The sequence below is a fragment of the Xyrauchen texanus genome, chromosome 39 (assembly GCF_025860055.1).
Source record: "Xyrauchen texanus isolate HMW12.3.18 chromosome 39, RBS_HiC_50CHRs, whole genome shotgun sequence".
NCBI classification, from domain to species: domain Eukaryota; kingdom Metazoa; phylum Chordata; class Actinopteri; order Cypriniformes; family Catostomidae; genus Xyrauchen; species Xyrauchen texanus.
Window position 1 is genome coordinate 35,261,382 of NC_068314.1, and position 27,184 is coordinate 35,288,565.

Genomic DNA, 27,184 nt, shown 5'->3' on the forward strand with positions numbered 1-27,184 from the left:
ATATATATATATATATATATATATATATAAATAGTCATTCATATATATAGTGAATATACAGTATACTGTAGATATAATATAATATATAGTGAATGTATAGAATTAATATATGTAATATTTTCATGAGCCTTATGTATCAGACACTATATTTATTTTTTAAACAAAATTAGAAAAACTTTTTTTTTTGTCTCAGGAGATTATATTCCTTTTTTTTTTAGCAATTTACAAAGGATGGAGACCATTAACAACAAATTTACCAACCACCATTAAGTCATTTGCTCACATTCTGCATGTAACATATTCAACATTGAAAATACGTTTCATATAAACGTTCAATATAAGGACATTCAGCAACAGTTCTCAGCTTGTTTTGGATGTTTTTGTGTTTTTATTGCAAAATGTTATTAATAGAAATTAATCGCAATTACAATATCAAGGGAAATTCGTGCAGCCCTGATCTCTATGCTGATCAAGGATGGTTTATGAGAGCACTTAATGTGTCTTTCTCTTCTGTTTTAAGCTCATGTTAAATATTTGTCAATTCCTGTCCCTCACCCAATCTCATTCCCACCTTGAACAATAAAGGAATAGAGGATGTTAAAGAATGTCCATGCAATACAGCTCTTACATATCTCAGTATTTGATGGCATTGAAACAATAACACTGTCACATTTTACTTTTAAGAGCATGCTTAAAGTCACATCACGCAGTGATTTTGCACGGTATATGCAATGATGATTGATACAACATGGCCTTTTGTCAGTGTCAGTCCAATCCCCTTCCTAGGAAATATCCCCATCTTTACAGGCACAGTGGACATGCACACTCCTTGATAAACATCTGTCCTGGTACCTGTGTACCATTGGCATGAAAATACTTCAAACATTCATATCTACTGCAAAGACACTCTGCCTGTTTTAGAGAATGATCTGAATATATGTGCATGTCTTGCCTTACCCGATCCCCCGTCTGTCTCTTCGCTCGTCGTATTTCATGTGTACCTGTATCTCTGCACTACCCTCTCATCATCAGCAGTCTGTCTCACTCTCTAGATCCATCCGCGAACTGTCCCATCAACAGGCCTGTCTGTCTCTCAAACCCAGTTGTGTTTTGAATGTCAACGTGTTTGCTTTGATTACTGTGTATGCTGTCTTTTCTCTTTCTGTTTATCTACTAGGGGTTGCACCTACTAGTCGACTAGTCAGTTAGTTTAGCCTCTTTGTGTCTGTGCTGACTACTCATAGATCACATGATTTCAGTTGCGCATATATATATATATATATATATATAATTGAAATTACGCTAAGTGTAAATAAAGTGAACATGGAGTGCTTTGTATGAGGGCATGAGGGAAAGTGCTGCATACATTTAAAGTGTTAAATTACACATGCAAGTCAACATTCTTGAAACGCGCCCTTAAAACCAATCGAGAAACTATTGGTTAACCTGTTGATGAACGCCCCCTTTTTGAGCACAAACCATGAAAATGACCTGAACTTAAATGGTTGTATTTACGGGACCCTTTGGAGTTTGGACACAGTTGTGGTATCTATTGAAAGAAGACACTTTCGGCTTTATTTCACAAGTTTCACAATTAATATATGTTGTTATTTTTTAAAGTTAGAGAAGCTGAAGTTTATAGTAATGGAAATATTTTGAACATGTTTTTATAATCTAATAAAACAATAATAAAAGTGTCAAGACACCCCAGAAATACAATGTGCTCAAAGTCACGAGTCTAAAGAAGTTTCGTTTCTAATCTGAAGATGATTTAATAATAAATGAGTTCCTGCAGCTTTAATCTCTGTAAAATCTCTGGAAGTGTTCAGAGTAAAATTAAGCTCCGCCTCTCAAGACGACACTAAATCTGGCGGCACTGCTCGACTATTATGAATAAAACTACATCACATTTTTAAAAATAGACTTTGGAGACGGGCTGGTTTTGTTTATGAGACTCTAATATTTCAGATCATAAACAGTTTTACAACATGAATGCTGCTCAGATTGCAGTTTGATGAAGAACGATGACGAAGGCGAGATCTCATGTAAACAATGGAGAATATATCAATATTTCTCACATTTATCACTTTTATGGACAAAAAGTGCGATTGGATGTTTTTAATGAACACTTGTCATGGACGATTGACCCAAGCGTGTTGAACTGGATTCATCTGGCGATCGTGTTTTCATAATAAAAGTCCCGTTTTGATATCGCATGTTCTCATAATAAAAGTCACGTTTTGATATTGTATGTTTTCATTTGTACTCCTGACACAAATAACTCAATTACTGTTTCTGGAGGATTACTATCGTGAAACAGAGATCGGATATCAATGTTGAACCCTCAGACCTTTGACAAGATGCATAACAAATGATACATCTTTAATTACATTTATAGATAGTAAATTATATATTAAATGTAGGCAGAGTGACGTCTCTACCGCGGGCTGGCGATTGCGTATCAACAGGTTAAACTATACGATTGCTAAATTTTAGTAGTCTTTACCAATACCAGTAAAATTCCACGATTCCTCGATATCCTTTAGCCTATTTAAAAAGTTGCACTCACTTTCTGTTAGGTGTCTTGAACTACTTAAGCATGTGATACAATGTACTTTTTAATATATGCTCACATTGTTGCATTGTACTTACATTTAATGTACCTTACCCATAATCCTAACCCAACCCTTAACCTGAACCCTAACACTAACCATAAACCTAGCCGTACCTATAATATTGTTGTTTGATTAAACTGAACAGCGTAATAGATGGGCACTGCATGGTCTAATGCTCAAATCAGATTTTTTGACACATACCTAATTGGGTTTTTTTTTCGACCTGTTTGCAATAACTTGACTTTGTTTACATTAATTTCACATCTGAGGGGCATTCAATAACAATAAGCACATTTGACATTTAGCACTCTTATCCTGCCTGCTTCTCTGATCCTCTGGTCAAGCACATATTTTTTATTTTAGTAATGATTCGGTACTGAAGTACCGGTACTTTTGACATCACTTATAGGGACATGTCCAATTTTGCACTGTTTATGACAGTGCAAGTACACTGAAAACCCTAATAAGTTGTCTCTACTCAAATGATTGAGTTAATTTGTTTCCTCAGTTGAATTGAGTTATGGTGTCTCCCAAACGTAAAGTCTCCAAAATGCTGTTTTAAAGTTGTTGTTTTAATTTGGTGTGGTGGCGTAGTGGACTAAAGCGCATAACTGGTAATCAGAAGGTCGCTGGTTCGATCCCCACAGCCACCACCATTGTGTCCTTGAGTAAGGCACTTAACTCCAGGTTGCTCCGGGGGGATTGTCCCTGTAATAAGTGCACTGTAAGTCACTTTGGATAAAAGCGTCTGCCAAATGCATAAATATATAAATATAAATATATAAACTTAATGATTTTAACTGAATGTACGTTACACAATAACACAGCTGTCCTTTTCTGCATATTGCAGCACCATTTTGTGGTCCGTTCTGCATAACGCAGCGGCTCATTTTAGCTTATCGCGGCCCATTTCTCCTAATGGACAGTCCGCCCCTGATCTGCCCCAAAGTGCGTCGGCCCACCGGGAAAATGCACGGTATGCCAGATTACCAGTACTGCCCTGCATATGACCAAGGAAATCAAGTCATTCTACAGCATTTGCTTGCTCCATCTGCAGTCATTTTAGACCTTGTTTACAGCTGGTAATAAGACACGTTTCGTATGATCCGATCGCTAAGGTCAGCGCTAAATATAGCTTTAAACAGGGTTTCAGAAAAAATTTCAGAAGTGTCAGTTTAACTCGCATAAACTCTATTTCGATACTTCAAATGTCACGAAAAACTGGTTTGGAAGCACTTTTTGTCGAGAAAATTGGCATTGACGCAAAAATGTAATGTGACAAGACCCCAATCGTTAGCATATGTTAATCATGATGACAGTTTACATCCTTGAAAGACAATTTATTGTATGTGATGATGGATTCATGGATTGATCTTAATGGCATATAGATCCGATACTGCAAACATGAAACTTCCAGGAATGCCAACACAAATATCTCGTATCATGCACCGGTCATCAACAAGTACAAGGAGAACAAATGTATGGCCACTGTTTGTGATTAATTTAATCGCGGTAGACATCCATTTATTTATTCACGTTGCTTTTCCACACCATTCAAAATAATAGACGGCAGTCACAGAATTAGCCCACAATACAAACAACATAATTTCTGTGCACAAAGATGTTTTAAATTAAAGATAAATACACAAAACTAGGAGAAAAGCTTCAGTGTGCTTCTTTGGAAGACTAACATATAATCCAATTCTATTAAATTATTATTTAGCTCACTTTTGAAAAAAATGCCTGCAAAAATCCCTGTATGAAATTAAATAAATTACCAAACGAAAAATATTTATATATTTTTAGACCTATAAATGCCTTTTCTTTAAACAAACTTAAATTAGCTTTACCCTGTTCTGTAGGTAAATAAAGTCGGCTGAATTACATCGGAATGTTCAAGACTTTAAACTATCGGAACTATTTGTCCAATTATGAGTTCACTTTCAGAAAACGAGCTTTTGAACATTTTAAAATGTTGAAATATTTGAAATCAAACCCTCTTTACCTCTAATCACATTTGCTGCTTCTTCAGAAAATGTAAATTTGCATTATGATGCTAAAATTAATTTTAGATGACAATCAAGTTCAGTTGGTCGTTAAAAGTTGCTGGAGAATTATACGGGACATGATGCAGTCGTGATGGCGATTCTTTAGATTAGATGATTGTTTAAAATAGTCTATTGAATATCAGGAATGTATCATATGCAAACCCTGATATTACACCGCATCAATGTTTCTTTAATAGTTGTGCTCACATCATATATACATGGATGGATGGATGGATTCACTTTCGGGTTGGAACCGGAGGCAACCTGCGATAGGTGCAACATCAGGACCAATATTACAATCCTATCAGAAGGGCAACAGTTCTCTTTTGATTGCAATTCCTCGTCTACTGATTGATTTTAATTGTGAAATTAAATAAGCTAATTTGAATGAATTGTCTCAATACTCTCCCCATTTTACCAAAACAACTGAGGAAACAAATTTGGGAAATCTGGGAGGCGAATTAGCGATAAACACACATTTCTGTATGGAAACAGCTTAAGGGCAGATTTATTTTGCGATAAACCAAAACATATGCGTAAAAGATGACATCATCACGCACCCCATTTTATCAATAAAAGGCCTTTTGAATGGAAACGGGCAGAAGAACAAATTTAAACAATTTGTTGAAAACAAAATAGTGCAAAAATTGGATGGAAACTAAGCTACAGACATATGTGATTCACCCCCAATCTCTTACTCTTTATTGTTGTATAATTGTTTTTATCTCTGTCCCATTTTGTCTGGTCTTTTTCCATTTGTCGATTGTCAATCATGGAACATCACTAACATGGAATCTTTTTTCCCTCCGTGTGGATTCCGTTTGTCTAGCCAATTTGTTCATTAATGGATGTTGAAGGGAGGTTCTTGGTGTAACCTTTGGGCTACCACAGTCTCTGAGTTTCCCATTTCTAGAGTTAGCTCATAGTTTATGCAATTCTATGAGCATGAACCTCAGATGCTCACTGTAGCACGCCCCAAATTGTTACTACCGCCTATACCTCCAGGTGGGTTGGATGGAAATGCCTCGAGCCATCTACCCAGACAGCACAACCCCTTAATGGAGAAATCCATTTAGGTTCATGAGGGCACTGTAGGACTCAGATTCCCATGATGCCCTCTGGGTAACCTCTGCTGTCTGGTACCCCACCACCTGTGTGATGCACAGTGGCTTGTGTGTTTTACCCCATATCCCATGAGTGTGTCTGATCCCAGCCGCAGGCCATGTTCGTATCTCACACAGAACCGAACGCCATTAATGTTTCAGCGCATGGAGCCATCCCCGAACCATGAAGGAGGACAGGGGCTGAACGGCCTCCCTGAGTTACCACAGGAACCTGTCAACAGCCTGTGAGTAGAACCTTTTTCACAGACTTGTTCCTCCTTCAATGCTTTTATGCAAGTCAGGATTTACTGTAGCTGTTAACTTAATTTGTCAGGATGAATTTTACAAACATTTGTGCCTCGTATTTACGGTAACTACATTTAGCATAAATAAAAGGAGTGCACCTATACAGTATGCATAAATATTTTACCATTTAAATATTGGATATAGGTGTTTTTTCAACTTCAGGCACTTTCAGCACTGTGGATGTTTTAGATTGATTTGGGGTGAATTTTTGGGATTGAAATGGACAAGGACATGTTCTTGATGTGTTTCACGAGGTTTACCTGTTAAAGAATGCCTCTCTCTTCTCTGCTAAGCCTTTGCTTTAATTGTTGTCTTTCTGCTTCTCCTTATAGGCCACACTTCTTCTCTTTCTTTTTTATATTTCCTCAGCTGAAATCGTTTCAATTCTACAATATACATCTATCTGCATTTTTGTTTCTTCAGCCATTTAAACAAGTATATTGTATATGCGTTGTATGGGATGAAATTAGTCTCAAAATTATTAATAAATGTGCGTATACTTCTATTTAATTTCAACTTGTGTCTGTGAAATTCAGAATGAAATTAATGTGCTGCGTTTTGTACAAATAGAAACATATTTGTGAACACATAGCCCCTTTTGTATAAGTGTATCACAATTAATGAATGCAACCAAATGAGGAAACACAAAACCGTCTTGTGTAGTTTTCTGCATTCCTATCTATCAAATGCTCCATCAGAGCTTTCTCTAGTGTGTTGCCTCCCTTTACTGCTTTCAATCACTTTTACATTTCTCTGCTTCAGACCTCCAGAGGGTGGTATGAGTGAGAGCCAGTCATGGGTGACATCGCGTGCCCAGGAAATGTCCCAGAAGTCTGTTCCGGAAAACTGGAACCCAGTTAGACCTTATCCGGAAGATCACCACGACAGCCGGCACAATCCACAGGTAATACCTGAGATCCCAGATCAGAAGTGTATCAGCGATGCTCTGACTCTACCACTACCGTTTTTTTCACGTCCCCAGAAAGCCTGTTATTCTGACTGTGACTCTAAGCCGGAGTTGATTTGTGACTACATCAACAGTATCTTTTCTTGCCTTCCCTCCACCTTTGGTATTTTAAGAGCTGTGTACATCAGCCAATCAGTGTCACACCGTCTCTGTTTTGCAGCTTTAGGGCACACGTCTCATTCATATTTTCACAAGGTCTACCTTTATCGGTCTCTTTGATGTTATCTCTTTGATGAATTGGTTCCTTTCTTGAACTTCACTGTCCATCCCAGCACGTTTATATAGTATGGAGATAAAACAGTATCAAAACATCACTCAAATGCACACGACAATCCACAAATGCATGCAACAGATCCACAGACATACATGATAATCTACAAATGCATGCAACACATCCACACAGGCACAAGGCATTCCACAAATGCATGCAACAGATCCACAGACATACACAACAATCCACAAATGCATGCAACACATCCACACACACAAAGGCGTTCCACAAATGCATGCAACAGATCCACACATGCACAAGGCATTCCACAAATGCATGCAAAAGATCCACACATGCACAAGGCATTCCACAAATGCATGCAACAGATCCACACACGCACAAGGCATTCCACAAATGCATGCAACAGATCCACACACGTACAAGGCATTCCACAAATGTATGCAACAGATCCACAGACATGCACAAGGCATTCCACAAATGCATGCAACAGATCCACACATGCACAAGGCATTCCACAAATGTATGCAACAGATCCACAGACATGCACAAGGCATTCCACAAATGCATGCAACAGATCCACACACGCACAAGCCTTTCCACAAATGCATGCAACAGATCCACAGACATACACGACAATCTACAAATGCATGCAACAGATCCCCACACGCACAAGGCATTTCACAAATGCATGCAACAGATCCCCACATGCACAAGGCATTCCACAAATGCATGCAACAGATCCACACACGCACAAGGCATTCCACAAATGCATGCAACAGATCCACACACGCACAAGGCATTCCACAAATGTATGCAACAGATCCACAGACATACACGACAATCTACAAATTCATGCAACAGATCCACAGACATACACGACAATCTACAAATTCATGCAACAGATCCACACATGCACAAGGCAATCCACAAATGCACTTAACTTATCCTTACACACACAGCATTCCACATATACAAGCAACAGGTCTGCTCAATCCACAAATGCATGCAACTGGTCCACAGAGGCACAAGGCAATTCACAAAGGAATGCAATTTACCTACACACACACAGCAATCCACACATACACACAACAGATCTGCACATCAGCTCAATTCACAAATGCACGCAAACAGAATGCACAAATATAAGCTATTCAACATAAATACTGAGACCATTACCATTGGTATTCTGCCTCAAGGATGTCCATGAATGTGCTTTTGCATTTGAGGATTGTTTTGAGCCTTGATTTACAAATACAAATAAGCTGACCTGAACTGTCTTCCATTCATTTTACGTTAAATGATGATGTAACCCGTGTTCCTCAAGTGGACGCAGGGCTGCCGCTGGACAAATTGATGCCCTACGCAGAGTTCCAGGTGGACGGGGGTTGTTCATGTGATATGTGCGTGAAGCGATCATCTGTGTGGACTTTCTTGTGCCCTCCTAGGGTAAGATAGTGCCCCCCCTAGGGAGTTGGTGCCCTACGCAGACTATGTAGTCTGTTTATAGGGAGCGGCGGTACTGAGTGGACGCTTAATGACCTTAAAAGCGGATTCATCCATTGGCTGTTTCTAAGGACATTTTTTTTTACGTCGCTGAAGATGGTTGTACTCTAGACAATATTTCTGTCAAAATATATGAATTACAATGATTTGTACTGGACATACGAATGGAAATCCGTCCCTGTAACCTCTATAAATAATCTTTGAAATCTCCTAATCAAGTAATCACAAATGATCCCACCTGACCAGGGCTGAGAAAATAAATCTGATGAAGAGAATCAAAGAAAAAATCCAAGCAGTCCATGTGTCACTTCTAAGTCAATCATTGATTTTGCACATAATGTATTACTTCTGTGCTTTAAGGGATGTGCCATGATGTTGTTTGAACTTCAAGACATTCCTAATATTTCTTTATTAAAAAAGATGCAATTTTGAAGTATGTTGTAATGTAACTTAAAAGTAGACAATTTTTTGGTGTGGGGGGGATTTTTTCCCCTTTTTTCCGCAGTTTGGAAAGCCCAATTCCCAATGCACTTTTTTAAGTCCTTGTGGGGGCGTAGTGACTCGCCTCAATCCCAGTTGCCTCCGCGTCTGAGGCCGTCAAACCGTGCATCTTATAATGTTGCTTGTTGAGCGTATTGTAACGGAGATAGCACGTGTGGAGGCTTCACGCCATCCACCGCGGCATCCACGCTCAACTCACCACGCACCCCACCGAGAACGAACCACTAATTGCGACCACGAGGAGGTTACCCCATGTGACTCTACCCTCCCTAGCTACCAGGCCAATTTTGTTGCTTAGGAGACCTGACTGGAGTCACTTTTTGTTTTTGATTATTACAAGATGTTTTGAAGTGAAAATAAAGTGAAGAATTTACTAAACTACTCACGCACTTCCAGAGGGCAGGGCTGTTTCGCAGCCGACCCACTGCTCAGTTCTCCCGATGGCCAGTCCGCCCCTGATCGGCCCCAAAGTGCGTCAGCCCACCTGGGAAATGATCAGTATGGTAGATTACAGTCCAGCCCTGCCAGAGGGGCTCTAGAGAATAGAAAATAGGATGTATCTGGTCTAAGCTAACAGCTGGTGGCAATTAGCAACCATAGTATAAGAAGCAGTTAGAGTGGAGATCAGCTTGATTATATTTGTGAATCAAGTAACAAGAGTTTCAAAACAATCCACAAATGCAATGGACATTCTTGAGGCAGAATACCAATGGTAAAAGTCTCAGTATTTGTGAGCACATTTGAGGACTGTAAGGTTGGCAAAGACGTCATGGTATAGCTTATATTTTTGCATTCTGATGGGTGCATTTGTGAATTGAGCCAATGTGCGGACCTGTTGCTTGTATTTGTAGATTGTTGTGTGTGCATGGATCAATTAAGTGCATTTGTTGATTATCGTGTGCATTTGTGAGATGTTTTGATACTGTTTTATCTCCATAGTATAGACCCTACCACCTCTGCCAGACTGCAGGGGTGTTCACTGCTTGTGGCTGCTTCCTCACTGTCTGTTGGATCGTACCAAACCCCCTCCAGACTCTCATCTCTGCTTCAGTGTAACTTCTCTGTAGATCAACAGTCATCAGACCCTGATATGTCTCAGCACTAGCCACTCATCTAAGGGATCTTTTAGCTCTATGTTGAAAGTTCTTTAACAAGAAGTGGGCAATCAGATCCAACAGGGTTAGTTTGTACCTAGTCTCAGCCTCAGGTGGCACGGCCACTAGAAGGGTTGGATTGGGAGACAAAATTTTACCGGGTATTTCAGGATTTTTGCAGTCCACTGGATAAAGGTTTCATCATTGATATTGATTATCTATATTATTTTGTTGGCAAGGCCAACATACTGTTATTCTACAAACTTTGTGTTATTTTTTATTTTTTTTTCTCAAGCTACATCCACCAAACTTGGCACAGACTTTCAGACTGTCCTGGAATAGTGTGCCATTTAGTGTCCCATTGTTTTGGGTTGCCTGAAAAATCACCTTGTAGTGTTGAAAACTGCTTAAAAGTCTTGAAATTAAAACAGAACATTTTCTCAGTCGAATGTGGGTCCATCAAAGATCCACTTTCTATTAATATCCTTTCTGTTCTTTACAGCCAGTTGATGATGAAAAATTAAAAGAAAACATTAATTCTGATCACACATGGCACATATGCGGTAAAGAAACCGTTCGACTCCTCTCTCATTAATTCATGCTCATCCGAAACACTTCAGACGCTCACCGAACTGCCGGTATTCTTAAAGAGACAGTACCATTTTGCCTTTGTTGTTTAAAGGAATTTCAACTCAATGTAAATACTTGTAAATTGTCCACATTATTTCAAACAGTGACAGCTTATATCAGTATTATATTTGCAATTTCATGACATAATATTAAATGATAGAATTTAACATAAAAATAAATGCTATAATGTGATTATAATAATGATGAAAAAGTATTACAAAAATAAACCCTTTCACACCCAATGATCATTGCCCAATGATACTGTACGCTACATCTAGCTGAAAACGATGGATCATTGAATTTTGACCGTTCACACAGAGCACATTTTTGCATCCATCTGAACTGGTTTTTAATGTTAACATGCACTATACTGACATCTTTGACCATTTGAACATCCCCTTTTTCCTTCTTTGATCTAATGTCTTTAAGTCCACACCTGACTTTTGAGCATGACATTGCCCTCTACTGGTTTTACTCCTCATTGGTCAAGGATCAGATAGAGCTGTAGGCCGGTGATGCAGGCATTAGCCCAGCCCACATGCTGTTGCTCTGTTTTGCAGACGGTAGAAATGAGAGAAATTGGGCCTGTTGGGGACGGTTACTCGGACACTGACCCCTGTCACTCAATGGAAGGGCATGGGCGGACCATCTCCATGCCACGCCTCTCAGCAGACAACCAAGTGAGCACCATCATCCTTCCATCAATCCCTTTATCTTTTCATCCATCCATTTTTATCTGCTATCGTCCTTTCCCCTGACATTCATCCACAGTCATTTATCCAGCTAACAGCCCATGACCGCTTTGGTTTGGGGAACCAAACTTCAAAACAGTTGTTTGTTTTGCTGTCATGCTAACATGTAAATGCTAGCATGTCTTAATCAAGAGTCAAAGGGCATATGGATAAGTGGCTCATGCCCTGATGTTCACTTACCTGCATGGCCATGTGTTTGTGTGTGTGTGTGTGTGTGTGTGCGTGTGTGCGCGTGTGTGTGTGCGCGTGTGTGTGTGCGCGTGTGTGCATGCGTGCGTGTGTGTCATGCGTGCGTGTGCGTGCGTGTGTGTGAGTGTGAGTGTGTGTTCCCTGCATTGTCATACCACCATGGCTCACTTTCAGGAAAACCTTGGTGTGTCTGAAGTGTGCAATTGCCGGAGCTTGATTTAAGGTAGCGATTTTTTTAACAACAAAAATAGGAAGTCAATTCATGTGATAATAGTCTTTTTGTGCATACTAATTATTTTTATCGGTTTTAAAATCCGATTGGATAACCCACATTCTAAACCATTGTAAAGTTAATTAGCAGACATACACACACACCTGTAACTGCACGTCAATGAAAATACATATTAATGAGGCAAGTTGTCTCCAGTCTTTTTTTCCTTTAATTTTGCTTAGCAACCGTACCATAATGGGATAAAGGTGCCATCTGTTGTTCCTGTCATGCAACTCTGCCTTTCAGCTCCTTTTCGTCATATCACGGCAGCGTTTTGTGGTCTGTGCTGCATAACGCGACGGCTCATTTTAGCTTATCGAGGCCCATTCAGCCCATTACGCGGCCGACCCACCGGCCCGCTCGGTTCTCCCGATGGCCAGTCCACCCCTGATTGGCCCCAAAGTGCGTCGGCCCACCGGGAAAATGCCCGGTATGCCAGATTACCAGTCCTAACCATAGGCCAATGATAGGCTTATTTTTTATATAATGTAAATAAATAATATATTGCCTTCCAAGCCTACTTTTTAACCCCTTGTAAAAACACTGTAATGCACAGGTTCTTATGGTTTGTTGCTTTATTTAACTGGACTGAAATCAGTTTGAAAACATGTTGTAAAACCGATCCTGCCACAAATCAACCTCTAGAGGCAGTAGCACGCTCGCTACACATGATGCAGCAACACAAACATAAACCCACAACACATAGCACATAACACACAACCAATGTAAGTACACTTATGCACATTTAAGACTATTTTGTTCTGTTCCCTAAAAGCCTGCGTGCTACAGTGAATAAATGCTCAGTTGCAGACAAACACACATTCATACACACACACACACACACACACCATTTCTCAGCCTCACATAACCTCATGATCTCTTGGTTGTCTATTTGTTGGAGATGTGTCTGGGTTGAGTATTTTGTCCGAGTGTGTGAAACTGGATTTTCACGTGTTTTTCTGTTATATGAGGCAATCAGAACAAATCAGTACCAGTCTGGGTGAAGCAATATGTGTTATGCGTTTGTGTTGTTGGAAGTGTGCTGAATATACAGTAATGCAGGAAGTATGAGGATCCAGAGTGTTCATTGTATGTTTGTGTATAGCTGGCAGTGTGTTGTGTAAAGCTGTAATGTAAATGTGTGACTCACTTTTGTCTAACACTGCTCTGCCCCACAGAGTGTGCGCTCTGCTGCGGTAAGTGTGTTAGTGTGCTTCCTATCTTCCTCTACACTAGCTCAATTTTTGTCTCTTTTCTCTTTCCTTTTCCTCCTCCTCCCCCCGACCCCTATCTGTCAATGCTTGTATGTTTCTCTGCTCTCTCTCTCTCTCTCTCTCTCTCTCTTAATTCAAATGGGATCACAATCTCTCTCTCGCTCTCTCTTCTACACTTTTCTTTTTATATCTCTCTTTTTTCATTTTTGGCCTCTCCCCAATCCCTTTGTTTTCTTTCTTATCGTTTTATCCTCGTCATCCTCACCGTGTTCCCCATGGCTCCCTCCCTCCTTCCCTTCTACTCCCTTCCTTCCTTCCTCATTTTCTCTGTTTCCTCTTTTCTTCCTTCCCTTTTACTTTCTGTGGTTCCGGTGCTATTTGGTGGTTTTTCTGTATCCTACTCTCTCGTTGTCTCTCTCTTTTCTTTCTCACAATCACACACACATACACACACACACACACACACACACACACACACACCTTCTCTGCTGTGCTCTGTGTGTGTCATCCCTGTGGTTTCATGCGTTTGTCCTGTTCTGCACACGTCTGTCTGCTGTTCAACAGCGACGGAGACACAGGCCGCGAGGAAGTAACCTCAGTGTATGTACCGTCTATGGCTTTCTGCCTCTCTCTCCCTCTCTCTCTCTCTCTCTCTCTCTCTCCCTCTCCTCCATGCTCTTCTTCCTTCTCTTCTCATTTACTGTGTTTTAGGATTCCATGTCTTTTTTTAAGGGATAGTTCACCCAAAAATGTAAAATCTCTGATTTTCTGACCCTCATGCCATTCCAGATGTGTATGATATTTTTTTCTTCTGCATATCACAAATTAAGATTTTTAGTAGAATATCTCAGCTCACATCTGGGATGGCATGAGGGTGAGTAAATAATGAGAGAATTTTCATCTTTGGGTGAACTGTCCCTTTAAGTCTCATATTCCATCTTTCTTATATTCACCCTCCTTTTCTGTCTTCCCTCTCTATTCTTTATATCTTATCTGCTATTTTATTCTGATCATCTCTATTCTATTTTATTTTATTCTTTTCTATTGTAGTCTATTAAGTTTGTCTCTATTCTTTTCACTATTCTATTAATCTCTTTCATCTCTGTTCTATTTGTCTCAGTTCTATTATTTAATCTCTATTCTGTTCTATTCCACTCTATTCTGTTTGTCTCTCTCTATTCTATTTGTCTCTATTATTTTCACTATTCATCCCTTTCATCTCTGTTCTATTTGTCTGCATTCTATTCTTATAATCTCTATTCAATTCTATTTGTCTCTATTCTATTCTATTCTGTTTGTTTATTGTATTCGATTTTACTATTACATTAATCTTTATTCTATTCATTTCTCTAGTCTATTCGTTACTATTCTGTAGGTCTCAATTCTATTCTATTTGTCTATTTTCATCTGTTCTATTCATCTCTATTCTTTTTTTCTCAATTATTATTCTATTTTCCTTAATTCTGTTTTTTATTAATTTTTTTTTATAAATATCTATTCTATTCATCTCTATTTTATTTGTCTCTTTTTGTCTATATTCTATGTATCTTTATTCTATTATATTCCATGTCCATGTTCTATTCTATTTTCATCTATTCTATTCTTTTCTATTTTATTCTAGTACGTTTGTCTCTATTCTATTTGTCTCTGTTCTATCTTTTAATCTCTATTCTGTTCTATTCAACTCTATTTGTCTCTATTATTTTCAGTTTTCTATTAATCTCTTTAATCTGTATTCTATTTGTCTGCATTCTATACTTTATAATCTCTATTCAATTCTGTTTGTCTTTATTCTATTCTATTTTTTATCTATTTCTGTTCTATTCCTTTTGCCTCTTCCATTTGTCTATTTTCCTTAATTCTATTTTTTTATTTAAACTTTTTTTTATAAATCTCTATTCTATTCATCTCTCTGTTATATTCTTCCCTATTTTATTTGTCTCTTTTTGTCTATATTCTATGTATATTTTTTCTATTCTATTCCATGTCCATGTTTTATTCTATTCTCATCTATTCTATTCTATCTCTATTCGATATGTCTCTCTATTCTATTTGTCTTTTTTCTGTTCTACTCTAGTCTATTCATCACCATTTTATTCATCTATCTATTCTATTTCTCTCTATTCTATTCTGTTCATCTCTATATCTTTTGCACTCTGACTTTTTCCCTGTCAACTTATGCAGCCCAGTTTCCCTGTATGTATGTCTGTGTGCGTGTGTGTCTGCTTTGTATATCTTCTCCTGTGGACATGGGGAGCTTTTTGCCGTTCTTGTCATAGTTATTGACGCATGGATTTTTTAACAGGAAAACTTTTGGCCAGTAGCAGTCATGTCGTCAGCATGTCCCGATAAAGCGCATGGCATGTGTGCGAGTTTGTGACAGAGAGGGAGTTAGCAAAAGGATATTTCAATATTCAGATCATGCTCAGATGCAGATAGACAGTTGTTTCCCAAGCAATGACTCAGTAATGTCTGAGTGTGTCCACACATGCTACAGACTCTCAGAAGACCTTTGTTCCTAAGGGTGTGTGCATGGACCAGTGTACTTGGCTGAATTTGGCTGAATTGGGTTGTGTGTGCTCAGCTATGGCAGACGGGCAACGAGCAATGAGTATTTTAAGGTTCTGCTTGTATTAGAAAATGCTGCTGTGCATGAAAGGCATGCGATAATATCTATCTATCTATCTATCTATCTATCTATCTATCTATCTATCTATCTGTCTGTCTGTCTGTCTGTCTGTCTGTCTGTCTGTCTGTCTGTCTGTCTGTCTGTCTATCTATCTATCTATCTATCTATCTATCTATCTGTCTGTCTGTCTGTCTGTCTGTCTGTCTGTCTGTCTATCTATCTATCTATCTGTATGTCTGTCTGTCTACATGTCTGTCTGTCTGTCTGTCTACATGTCTGTCTGTTTATCTATCTATCTGTCTGTCTGTCTGTCTGTCTATCTATCTTTTTGTCTGTCTGTCTATCTGTCTGTCTGTCTGTCTATCTATCTATCTATCTATCTATCTATCTATCTATCTATCTATCTATCTATCTATCTGTCTGTCTGTCTGTCTGTCTGTCTGTCTGTCTGTCTGTCTGTCTACATGTCTGTCTGTCTATCTATCTATCTGTCTATCTATCTATCTGTCTGTCTACATGTCTGTCTGTTTATCTATCTATCTATCTATCTATCTGTCTGTCTGTCTGTCTGTCTGTCTGTTTATCTATCTATCTATCTATCTATCTATCTGTCTGTCTGTCTGTCTGTCTATCTATCTATCTGTCTATCTATCTGTCTGTCTGTCTGTCTGTATAGCTATCTTCCTGGTTTGTTTGCTTGTTTGTTTGTTTGTATCTTTGTTTGTTTGTTTGACTATCTATCTGTCTACCATCTATCTGTCTGTCTGACTATTTATCAATCTGTCTTTCTGTTTGTCTACCCATCTTTCTATCAGTCGGTCTGTTTGTCTATCTATTTTCCTTTCTGTTTGTCTGTCTCTCTATCTGTCTTCCAGTCTGGATGTCTGTCTGTCTGTCTCTCTGTCTGTCTGTCTATCTATCTATCTTCCTTCTTGTCTCTCTATGTGTCTGTCTGTCTATCTCTCTGTCTGTCTCTCTGTTTTTCTGTCTATCTATCTTCTTGTATGTCTGTCTGTCTGTCTGTTTGTCTGTCTATTAGGGCTGATAATGTGATTAGTCAATAACGACAACGTCGACAATAAAAAATTGTCGACAAAAATGTTAGTTGTCGAATAGTCATTTGATGTAATTTAACGTAACATGAGATCATATTAAACTCTGATGATGCGTGAGAGCAGCACTGAAGTTCACGACTGATTGAGGAGAGGAAGAATTACTCCGATCACAGTCCAGATGCACTCGAAACTTTCCAAACAGCTTCAGATGATGTAGATCGCAAAGTACGAGGGAATTATAATGCAAAAATAGAAAGTAAGTAAATACAGAAGCACTCTCGTTGTGGAATAAATGGAGCCGGACCTCTTTAAAGGAAACACCCCGACGTTACATCTTAAATGCAGTTATATTTAATGTGTTATAGCTTATTAAAGATCAAATAATATGGATGCGGATCATGTAAATAACTACAAACTCGGAAAACTGGCATTTCTCTGTGCGGTCAGCACCTCTTCTGTGAGTTTTGTGAATGTCCCAATCTAAAGAGGGAGAGATTGAAACTGCACCGGCTGTTTTTGTCTTTTTTTTGTCTTTACTGCACTCGCAGAAGTTTAACCAAGTGAAAAATACAGGTATATACAAAAGACACTTACTGTATATTTAAGATACATTCTCTTAAAGCAAGTCTAAATATTTTATATGTTGCTCCTCAAGTAAATGTATCTTGTTCCATGGATTTTTAGACAATTTTAAATGGAAAACAAAATAAAAACCCTTTATAACAAGAGCATTGTTTTGCAGTGAATTTCTTTACTGAATTAAACTTAATAAAAATTATTTCCCCTTCTGTCACTCACTCGATGTTGTGTCAAATGAAGTGACACAAGGGGTCTTCCTGGGACGCGAAACGTACCTCTGAACCTGAGCCTGACGCACGGATGTCCGCTATGCTTTCCCGGGACACCGTGAGGAGCGAGGGTGGACTGGAAACCTCCGTCCCCCCTCACGGCTACTCGATCGGTTCTTCGGGTCAGGGCGCCGCTCATAGCCACCCCACCCTCACCCCCACGGTTCCGTTCTTCCCGGAAGTGCATGATGAGCTGACACGGTCATGGAGGGCACCTTTTACTGCCCAGAACTGACCCCTCCGCTCGTCTGCTCTCACTACCCTGGATGGCGGGGCGGCCCTCGGGTACACAGAGGTCCCCCAGGTGGACAGAGCGGTTGCGATCCACTTGTGTCCTGAGAACGCAGCCACCCGGTGGGATCGCCCAGTACTCCCCTCCAGAGCCTATAGAATGACGTCATCACTGACCTCGAATGTTTACAGCGCCACCGGACTGGCTGCCTTCTCCCTGCATGCCATGGCTCTCCTGCAAGTTCACCAAGCCAAGGCACTCAAAGATCTGCACCTGGTTAGTTCCGACCCCGACGTGCTGCAGGAACTGCGCTCTGCCACCGACCTCGCTGTCACGAAAGTCACAGCGCTAGACCTACCACTGTAATGCCCGTACCATATTTTTGGCTCCTCAGTGCAAAATCCTGAGTGGCACTCGCTGCCCTGCCTGCCTTTATACTCGTATGTCGGGGGCGGGGCATGAAAATTCTGTCTGCCAACTTGACATTGGTCTTTTCGCAAGTTCAGAGGTACGTTTGGCATCCCATGAAGACCCCTTGTGTCACTTCATTTGACACAACATCTCGTTCTTTCCCTCGGGGAACGGAGGTTACAACAGTAACCATGACGTTTTTCCCTTTAATTCAGTGAATGTCATTTAGAGGTATTTTTAAAAGATTATTTTGCCCTCTTTATTGTTAGAAAGCACGTTTAATACAACCTTTTAAGTCGGGACACAAGCTGAATAATCGGTTAAGTGTTAATGATTAATCGTTGCAATAATCGCAGAATAGTCGAATAATCGTTCTAATAATCGTTAGATTAATCAATTATCATAATAATCATTAGGTGTAGCCCTACTGTCTACATATCTGTCTATCATCTGTCTGTCTGACTGTCTGTCTATCTGTCTTTCTTCCAGTCTAGATGTCTGTCTATATGTCTGTCTCTCTGTCTGTCTGTCTATCTATCTTCCTTCTTGTATGTCTGTCTGTCTGTCTGTATATCTGTCTATCATCTATCAGTCTGTCTGTCTGTCTTCCTTCCAGTCTGGATGTCTGTCTATATGTCTGTCTGTCTCTGTGTGTCTCTCTGTCTCTCTGTCTGTCTGTCTGTCTGTCTGTCTAACATTTATCTGTCTGACTGTCTGTCTGTTTGCCTTCCATCCAGTCTGGATGGCTGTCTGTCTGTCTGTTTGTTTGTCTGTTTGTCTGTTTATCTGTTTGTCTGTCTGTGTGTCTGTCTAGCTATCTTCCTGTTTGTCGGTCTATCTTTCTGTCTGTCTGACTGTCTGTCTTTCTCTTTAACTTTCTCCCTTATTAGTCAACACAATGTCCTTCTCTTTCTCTCTGTATTTTCCGCTAGAGTTCCACCGCTTTACCTGTTGTCCTCTATTTCTCTTTCCGACCTCATTGAGCATGACCGATATTCTCGTGCATTGGTTTTCTCTGTGGGTTTGGAATGGACTGTGTGCTAAGCTGACTGTATTCAAATATTGCCCCATATGCACACAGATGCACTTGTAACACTGCATACAATCAAACCCTTGTTTGAAATCACACTTCAATGTAACCGTCTGTCTTTTCCCACTCTTTTTCTTCCTTTTCTTTTTCTTTTTTTATCTGTAGACCATCACAGACACAAGTCCAATGCGGCGCTCTACGTCCTCATTGGTCCACGGACGTTCAGGTCGAGGCGTGCGATTGGACGATTACTCTCTGGAGCGGGTGGTGTCAGAGGAGGGTCACAGACATGGACCACGAAGGAGAGAACGAGAGCGGGAGAGAGATCGCAGTCACCGCACCTCAGAGAGATCCCTAACCCGCTATACAGACGCAGACACAGGTCACACAACTGAACACACACATAGACCCTGTTTAGATCTATCTCATGTGACCTAATCACAAGTGGTCATGCGAGACACATCACCATTTACACTTGGTCTTAATTTGCATTTCAGTGCATCTCTTTTGAGCACTTGTGAGTGGTGCTGGATTTCAAGCTGAATTCTCTTGGTTTTATTTTGACCACCTCTGAATGTTGTTGAAGTGGATGAATCTCAAAACCTTTTTGGGCTCTGGTTACACCTATATTTAGCACTGTACCATTACATACCCTCACTACACATACATTATGAATCAACAACAGCACTTACCCCATACTTTATTTCATATTGAGGGTCTGATGGCAATGTCTTGTGCTGCCTCATCTCGCATCTCATCAGGTCTGGGCACGGATCTTAGCACCACTACACAGTCAGGTGATCTTCCAACTAAAGAGAGAGAGCGAGAGCGGGGTCGAGCAAAAGACCGCCACCACCACCACCATCATCATCATCACCACCACAGCTCGGTGGATAAGGAGCGGTACAGTCACGAGCGGGACTACCCTCGTCATCCTCACGACAGATGCGACCGCCATTGGTCCCGCTCACCGAGTGAGGGCCGTGGTCACCGACAGGTGGGCCACAAACAAACACACTAAAATAGAAATTTTATATTTACGTACAAATTGAATAAGCATAAAACGCAAGCAGCATACATGTTAAGAATTATAGAAAGAATCCGGGTTATTTTGAACTTAATGTACTGCATGCTGTCAATTACAACTGAGAACAATTTTGACAAAACAAAAAAACCTTGACACTTAGGACTGGTGTATTCCAATTCATTTATAGGTATAGTTCACACAAAAAAATGGTCTTCATTTTCTCACCCTCATTTTGTTCAAAACCTGTTTAATTTTTTAATTTGTTATTTTGTTATTGATGAATCATGTGCGAGGATCAAAATATTTATTTTTCGATGCATCGCGATCTTCATTTGAACGATTCCGTAATCTCGATTTTTGTATTGAAAAGGAGGAACGAGTCAAAATAATTTTTAGTGGTAATCAACATTATGCCACTAATCCTGTCGTTTGATCTTAACATGTATGGAACCCGGAATATTCCTTTAAATCCCAAGATCGATGAGTAAAGGCAGAATCATACTCAACGCCAGTTCGTGAACACAGATGCATCTTGCTACTCAAGCTCGATTTCACACATCATTACGTTCTGAAACGTGTCCGAGTGCAATTCATAACCCAACACAAGTGCACGTTACATTTTCAACATTGCCACAAGGGGCGCTATAGCGTTAGTGTGAACTGGCCGCTTCAATGGTGAATTTTGTCTTTTAAGTCATTGCAGAACATCAGATTGAAGAGAATTTTTCTGAGCAATTAGCTAAAGTCGACATATTTGCAGCAACTTACCTTAATAACATTAAATAAAGATTAATGGCTCAAACATTTGAAGGTGACTCTATCGCCCCCTTGAGTACTGAGGTTTGTTACCGCCATAGTAACACAAGAACGTACATTAATCATGTTCAACTGGACCACGCTTTGGTAATGTGGTGGCCAAGTGATCATATCTGCATTCATGTACTTGCTTAGAGTATGCCTTGTCTTAAAGCACTCACGCATGTGACCAAATATTGTGTCTTTGATTTGCCACAGGCTGGTACATATTCAGATTTGACTCATCAGTGAAGAAGTTCAGCACTGAAATCCTTTCACTGCATGTTGAGAGAAAAAGTTTGGTTTAATGTTACGTGTAATTACGTGTAATGTATGTCCAAAGACGAGATCCACACGGTTCATTTGTTATTGTAATATCTCATGTTAATACCCTTTTTATTATTTACATTAAGTTGTTGATCAAAAACAAAATAGTGCATGGATGCAAATGCACTCTCGTTAACATGCACTCAACTGAAACACTTCTGTTAGACACTCACTGCGGAACTGCCACTATTCTTAAAGAGACAGTACCATTTTGGCACTTGTTCTACATGTCAATGTAAACACTTGCAAATAGTAAAAATTGTGCATGCAAACAATAAACGTATAGCAAAATAAACTGTATATATGCAAGATTAATATATAAATATGCAATTTAAAGACATAATTATTAATAGAATGCATGGACATTTTTAAATAGCTAAAATGTGACAAAAATGGGGGGCTTGGATAGCTCAGTGGGAAAGACGCTGGCTACCACCCCTGGAGTGAATCCCAGGGCGTGCTGAGTCACTCCAGCCAGGTCTCCTAAGCAACCAAATTGGCCCGGTTGCTAGGTAGGGTTGAGTCACATTGGATAACCTCCTTGTGGTCGCTATAATTGGTTCTCGCTCTCGGTGGGGCACGTGGTGAGTGCGTGGATGCCGCGGAGAATAGCGTGAGCCTCCACACATGCCATGTCTCCGTGGCAACACGCTCAACAAACCATGTGATAAGATGCGCGGGTTGACTGTCTCAGACGCGAAGGCAGCTGGGATTCGTCCTCCTCCACCCTGATTGAGGTGAGTCACTACGCGACCACAAGGACTTAAAAGGGCATTGGGAATTGGGCATTCCAAATTGGGTGACCCCCCCCCCCCATAAAACAAATGTGACAAAAATGACCAAAAAACTAATGAAAAAAAGCATTTTTAAAATCAGTATTCTGTGCCAAAAGCTGAGAGCTTATACATTATACATTATCCATGTTGCTTTAGTGCATAGGCTCAAAAAATCTAATCCAAGGAAAAAAAGCATGTACACAGTGTCCATAGTAATAAACTTCAAGGATATATATTAAGAGGCCAAAAAAGTGCAAGAAGTGCCGAAGTGCTCAGTACAGGAACAAAACATTTTAGCTTCATCGGTGTCCAAGTAATAAACCGCACCGGATTCCATTTACAGGTCACAGTAAAGCGTTCACCACAACTCCTCTAGTTGATGCATATTCATATATTCAAAAAGATCTCATAGACATGCATTATACTTTCATATATGGTATACTAGCAAACACACATGTCAAGGGAAATACATACATATATGGATAAACGTGCACGTACATATCTACATATGTTGTGTTCCTGCACTGAGCACTTTGCCACTTTATGCACTTTTTTGGCCTCTTATAAGGAAGTTTCTATGGACATTTAATATGTAAGCAAAACGGACATTATAACTTAAGTATACACAAATTAATCCGAAATTGGAATTGAATGGAGAGCTTGTGAATCAGATTCGAATCGGGAAATCTGTATCAATACACAACCCTAACCAATGCAACCAGGAATGTGTATTAAGAAAGTAAATGCCATCAATTCCTCACAACAAGGGATAGTTCACTCAAAAAAGAAAATTGTCTCATTATTTACTCACCCTCATGCCATCCCAGATGTGTGGGACTTTTTGTTCTGCAGAACACAAATTCTGTCTGTTTATTGTAAAATTTTTAGAAGAATATTTCAGCTCTGTAGGTCCAAAAAATGCAAGTGAATGGGTGCCAAAATTTTGAAGCTCCAAACATCACATAAAGGCAGTATAAAAGTAATCCACATGACTCCAGTGGTTAAATCCATATTTTCTAAAAGCAATATGACAGATGTGGATAAGAAATAGTTCAGTATTTAATAATAAATAAATAAGATCAATATTAAAGTAAATTTTTGATAGAAAATCTTCTTCCTGCCCAGTAGGGGCGTATGCATGAAGAATGTGAATCACCAAAAATATAAGAAGACTTATATATTGAACTGTTTCTCACCCACACCCATCAAATCACTTCAGGAGAAATTGATTTAACCTCTGGAGTCATATGGATTACTTTAATGCTGACTGATGTCAATTTTGGAGCTTTAAAATGTTGGCACCCATTCACTTGCATTGTATGGACCAAAAGAGCTGAGAAATTCTTTTAAAAATCTTCATTTGTGTTCTGCTGAACAAAGAAAGTCAAACACATCTGGGATGGCATGAGGGTGAGTAAATGATGAGAGAATTTTCATTTTTGGGTGAACTATACCTTTAAGAGTGGTAATCAAAAGCATGCCACAGATGAGTTGAAAATCACCCTGAATAGTCATTTAGCTCACACTTTGTTACCAACTGCATGATTAAATTAGTCACATCCTTATAAAACATCTAGTATCAAGAGCACACGCTCTCGCACAGCATTTTACAATATCCCATCATTCAGTTGACTCAGAGATTCCTGTCTGTGAGTCCGTGTTTTAGATCCTTTTTGCAGTAATCTGCCATGTGGAGCCCTAAGGGAAACGTATAGCGACCGTATCATGACTGCTTACTGAAATCAGTTTCTCTTTCTTTTGTTATTCTTTTGTTTATCTTCTTTTCTCGCTGTTGTTTCTGTCCATTGTTCTCGATGTGACTCGTGGCTTCTCTGTGTCTGCTGTTTTGCCTCATTGCCGGTTTCTTTCTTTCTGGTTTTATCGATGTTGTTGTTTCCACACACCTTCTCTCTCTTTCTCTTTCTCTCTCTCTCTCTCTCTCTCTCTCTCTCTCTTTCTCTATCTATATCTCTTTTAATCTCTCTCTCCTCTTCCTCTTGCCGGTGTGTGCTCCTCTCTTTCGTTCAACGTTAATTTTGTGGTGTTTTTTTATTTGCCTTGTTTTAATTTTCATGTAGGGCAGTAGTTCCGTGAGCGGGAGCCCCGTTCCCTCGACGTCGGGGACCAGCACCCCCCGGCGTGGTCGTCGGCAGCTGCCCCAGACCCCGTCCACACCACGCCCTCACATCACCTACTCCCCCGCCATCCGCAAGCCTCCGTACGGCTCGCCGGGACAGGGACGACTCCACTCCCCTTCCCCGCGCAACTTCTCCCCGCCGGGTCACGAACCACCCTACCACCTCCCGCCCTCTCGCCATGCCTCGCCCCATCATGGCTCACCCCGGCACACCTCCCCACGGTCCCCCAGACACGCTTCACCCAAATCACCACGCCATGGCCGCTGGGGCCCACCGCCGGACAGCCTGGAGGGCGACGGACCATTTTACAACCGGGACTACGAATACGAGCACCACCACGAGCCACCTGCCTACGAGCAGAGTCTGTCACAGGGCAACCCCCATCCTCATTCACAACCTCACCCCCGTTCGCCAAGGACTGCTCGTCAGGGGCCTCCCCACCCGCGCCGCATGCCTAATGGCTACCGTTCTTCCTCGCCCTCCCCGCACCACCGCAGCCCCCACCCGGGTCCGAATCGGCCACCGCAAGGCCGCGGGCCCCGGAAGGGGCTGCACGAACCCTATAGCGAGACGGACGAGGATGATTGGTGCTAGCGCACAGGGTGACCAGGAGGGAGCGCCACTCATCGTAAGCCAACTAGCGTTGAGATGTTTATGCAGAGCTGCAGGGAGAGAGGGGGTGGAAGGGGACGTGGAATAGAAGGACGTATGAGACTCTCAAAGAGGGAAAAGAGCTCTAACTTCAGCTCCCCTACTCCCTCTCTTTTGCCTTTTCCTGCTCTCTGGACTACATTTCCCACGATGCAAGGGAATGTTTTGGGGAGCACATGAGAGATATGTGGGGTTTAGATGGACTGAGCTTTAAAGTTCAGTGTTTCTGTGTTTGATTGCTCCGCCCAGACTGAGCAAGACCAGTTGCTTCCTGTCGATGAAAAAAGAGCTCTCAATCAAAAAAGGAAAGTTGAAAATGAAGCCAGAACCCCTTTTTTCCTCACATATTCCTCTTGAACCCCCCCCCCGCACCCCAAAAAAAATGAAAGTAAATCAAAGACTTTGATGAAGAGCTCTTGAAAAAACAAGAGCTCTACCTACTGCAAAACCAGACCTTGCGCTGGCCAATATCGATGAGTTTTATCATCTACATTTACTGTTACCAACTCAAGATGTTGAATGACCTCATCACCTGGGGGGAGGGGTTAACCGCAGAAGAGGCGTGGCATATACAAGGACCCAAGAGGAGGCGGGTGGGTGGGGGAAATCAAGAAGCCACGCCCACAAACTGCCACTAAGCCCTGACCGGAAAAAGCGTTGTCAGAAAAGAGCGCAAAGGCAAATGAGGGAAGGACTGAAAGACTATTTTCTCTTCACAATGTCTTCAATTGATTACTTCTGTTTGAACATTTTGAGCTTGGTTATTCTGTTGCATTTGCTCAGCTTTCTTTAATATTTTTGGACTAAAATCTGATGGAAACTTGCATGATTGGTAAAAAAAAAAATTATCAACAGGGGGGTTGATAGCTCTCTTTTTTTTCATTAAGTTGGAGGAAGTTCTTTCTCTCGTTTTCTCCCTGTCGCCATGTCTACAGATCTTCTAATGTGCATATGGAGTTTATAGATTTAGAAAGACAAATCTGAAGGTATTTTCTACGTTATATCCATCTGAGGATCCCAGATGATGTTCTGCACTGTTTATTATTACCTTGGATTGCACTAAAAACGAGCTCCCTCATCACGGCTCTGTCAGCCATGGCTGCAAACAGAGAGAGAAAACAGGGGAAGAGGAATTCTCCTTGCTATTGTCAAGAACAATAGTCTTTATATGATGAAACCTATCTTAAATGCAATTGATGACAATTACGGTGATGCTGATGAAGACAGATGTGGTCATGTGACTTTGTCGTATTGTTTATGGGAGTTTTGTCTGATGTGGCCATCATTTACTTGCGTTTATGTTTCCGTTCTATAAGGGTGCCGTCTCGATAGCATCCTGAAGCTCACGTACTTGTGACCTCAGATGAGTAGAATTCCTATCTGAAGTTAGTCGTTCGGGTCAGACCTCATGAATGTTTCAAAGGGAAAAGTTTTAAAACAATTCAGGGTTCATTCCATAATAATTTCTCAACAGATAAAGTGTGATCTGGAGAAGCGCATATTTATTGAGGGTCTGTTTTTACCTCCTGAAATATAATTTCACAGCTAATGTAGAGCTAATGCAAGTTAGTTTTTTGGGTGATGAATGTTGTTGTTTACTCTTTGTCCACTCTGTGGTGCTGTTGCGCAGACTAGACTATGGACAAACAATCCTATATACACTAATAGTCCCCAGACGGCGCTATTGCATTTGCAGAATGGTCCCACAAGGCGTCGTAGCACGGTATGGGCTGTCCGTCAAAGCTCTTCTTTGACTATTTTGACCTGAAATGTAGGAGATGAAGTAACTGGATACGATTCTTCCACCCTGCCTTCCTGTTCCCTGCCATGGGGAGCTTGT

At 40.5% G+C, this 27,184-nt stretch overlaps 1 protein-coding gene across 1 annotated transcript in view; it reads left to right on the plus strand.

Moving 5' to 3' along the window:
- Window positions 1-25,918, plus strand: part of LOC127632797 (voltage-dependent P/Q-type calcium channel subunit alpha-1A-like) — a 132,602-nt gene extending 106,684 nt beyond the window's left edge. Inside the window, exons 41-47 of the mRNA XM_052111570.1 lie at window positions 5,905-6,011; window positions 6,835-6,976; window positions 11,560-11,679; window positions 13,990-14,025; window positions 19,796-20,012; window positions 20,392-20,627; window positions 24,634-25,918. Of these exons, the coding sequence (XP_051967530.1) occupies window positions 5,905-6,011; window positions 6,835-6,976; window positions 11,560-11,679; window positions 13,990-14,025; window positions 19,796-20,012; window positions 20,392-20,627; window positions 24,634-25,287 (1,512 nt within the window). The 3' untranslated portion in view covers window positions 25,288-25,918. The remainder of the gene's footprint in view (window positions 1-5,904; window positions 6,012-6,834; window positions 6,977-11,559; window positions 11,680-13,989; window positions 14,026-19,795; window positions 20,013-20,391; window positions 20,628-24,633) is intronic.
- Window positions 25,919-27,184: the final 1,266 nt, after the last annotated feature.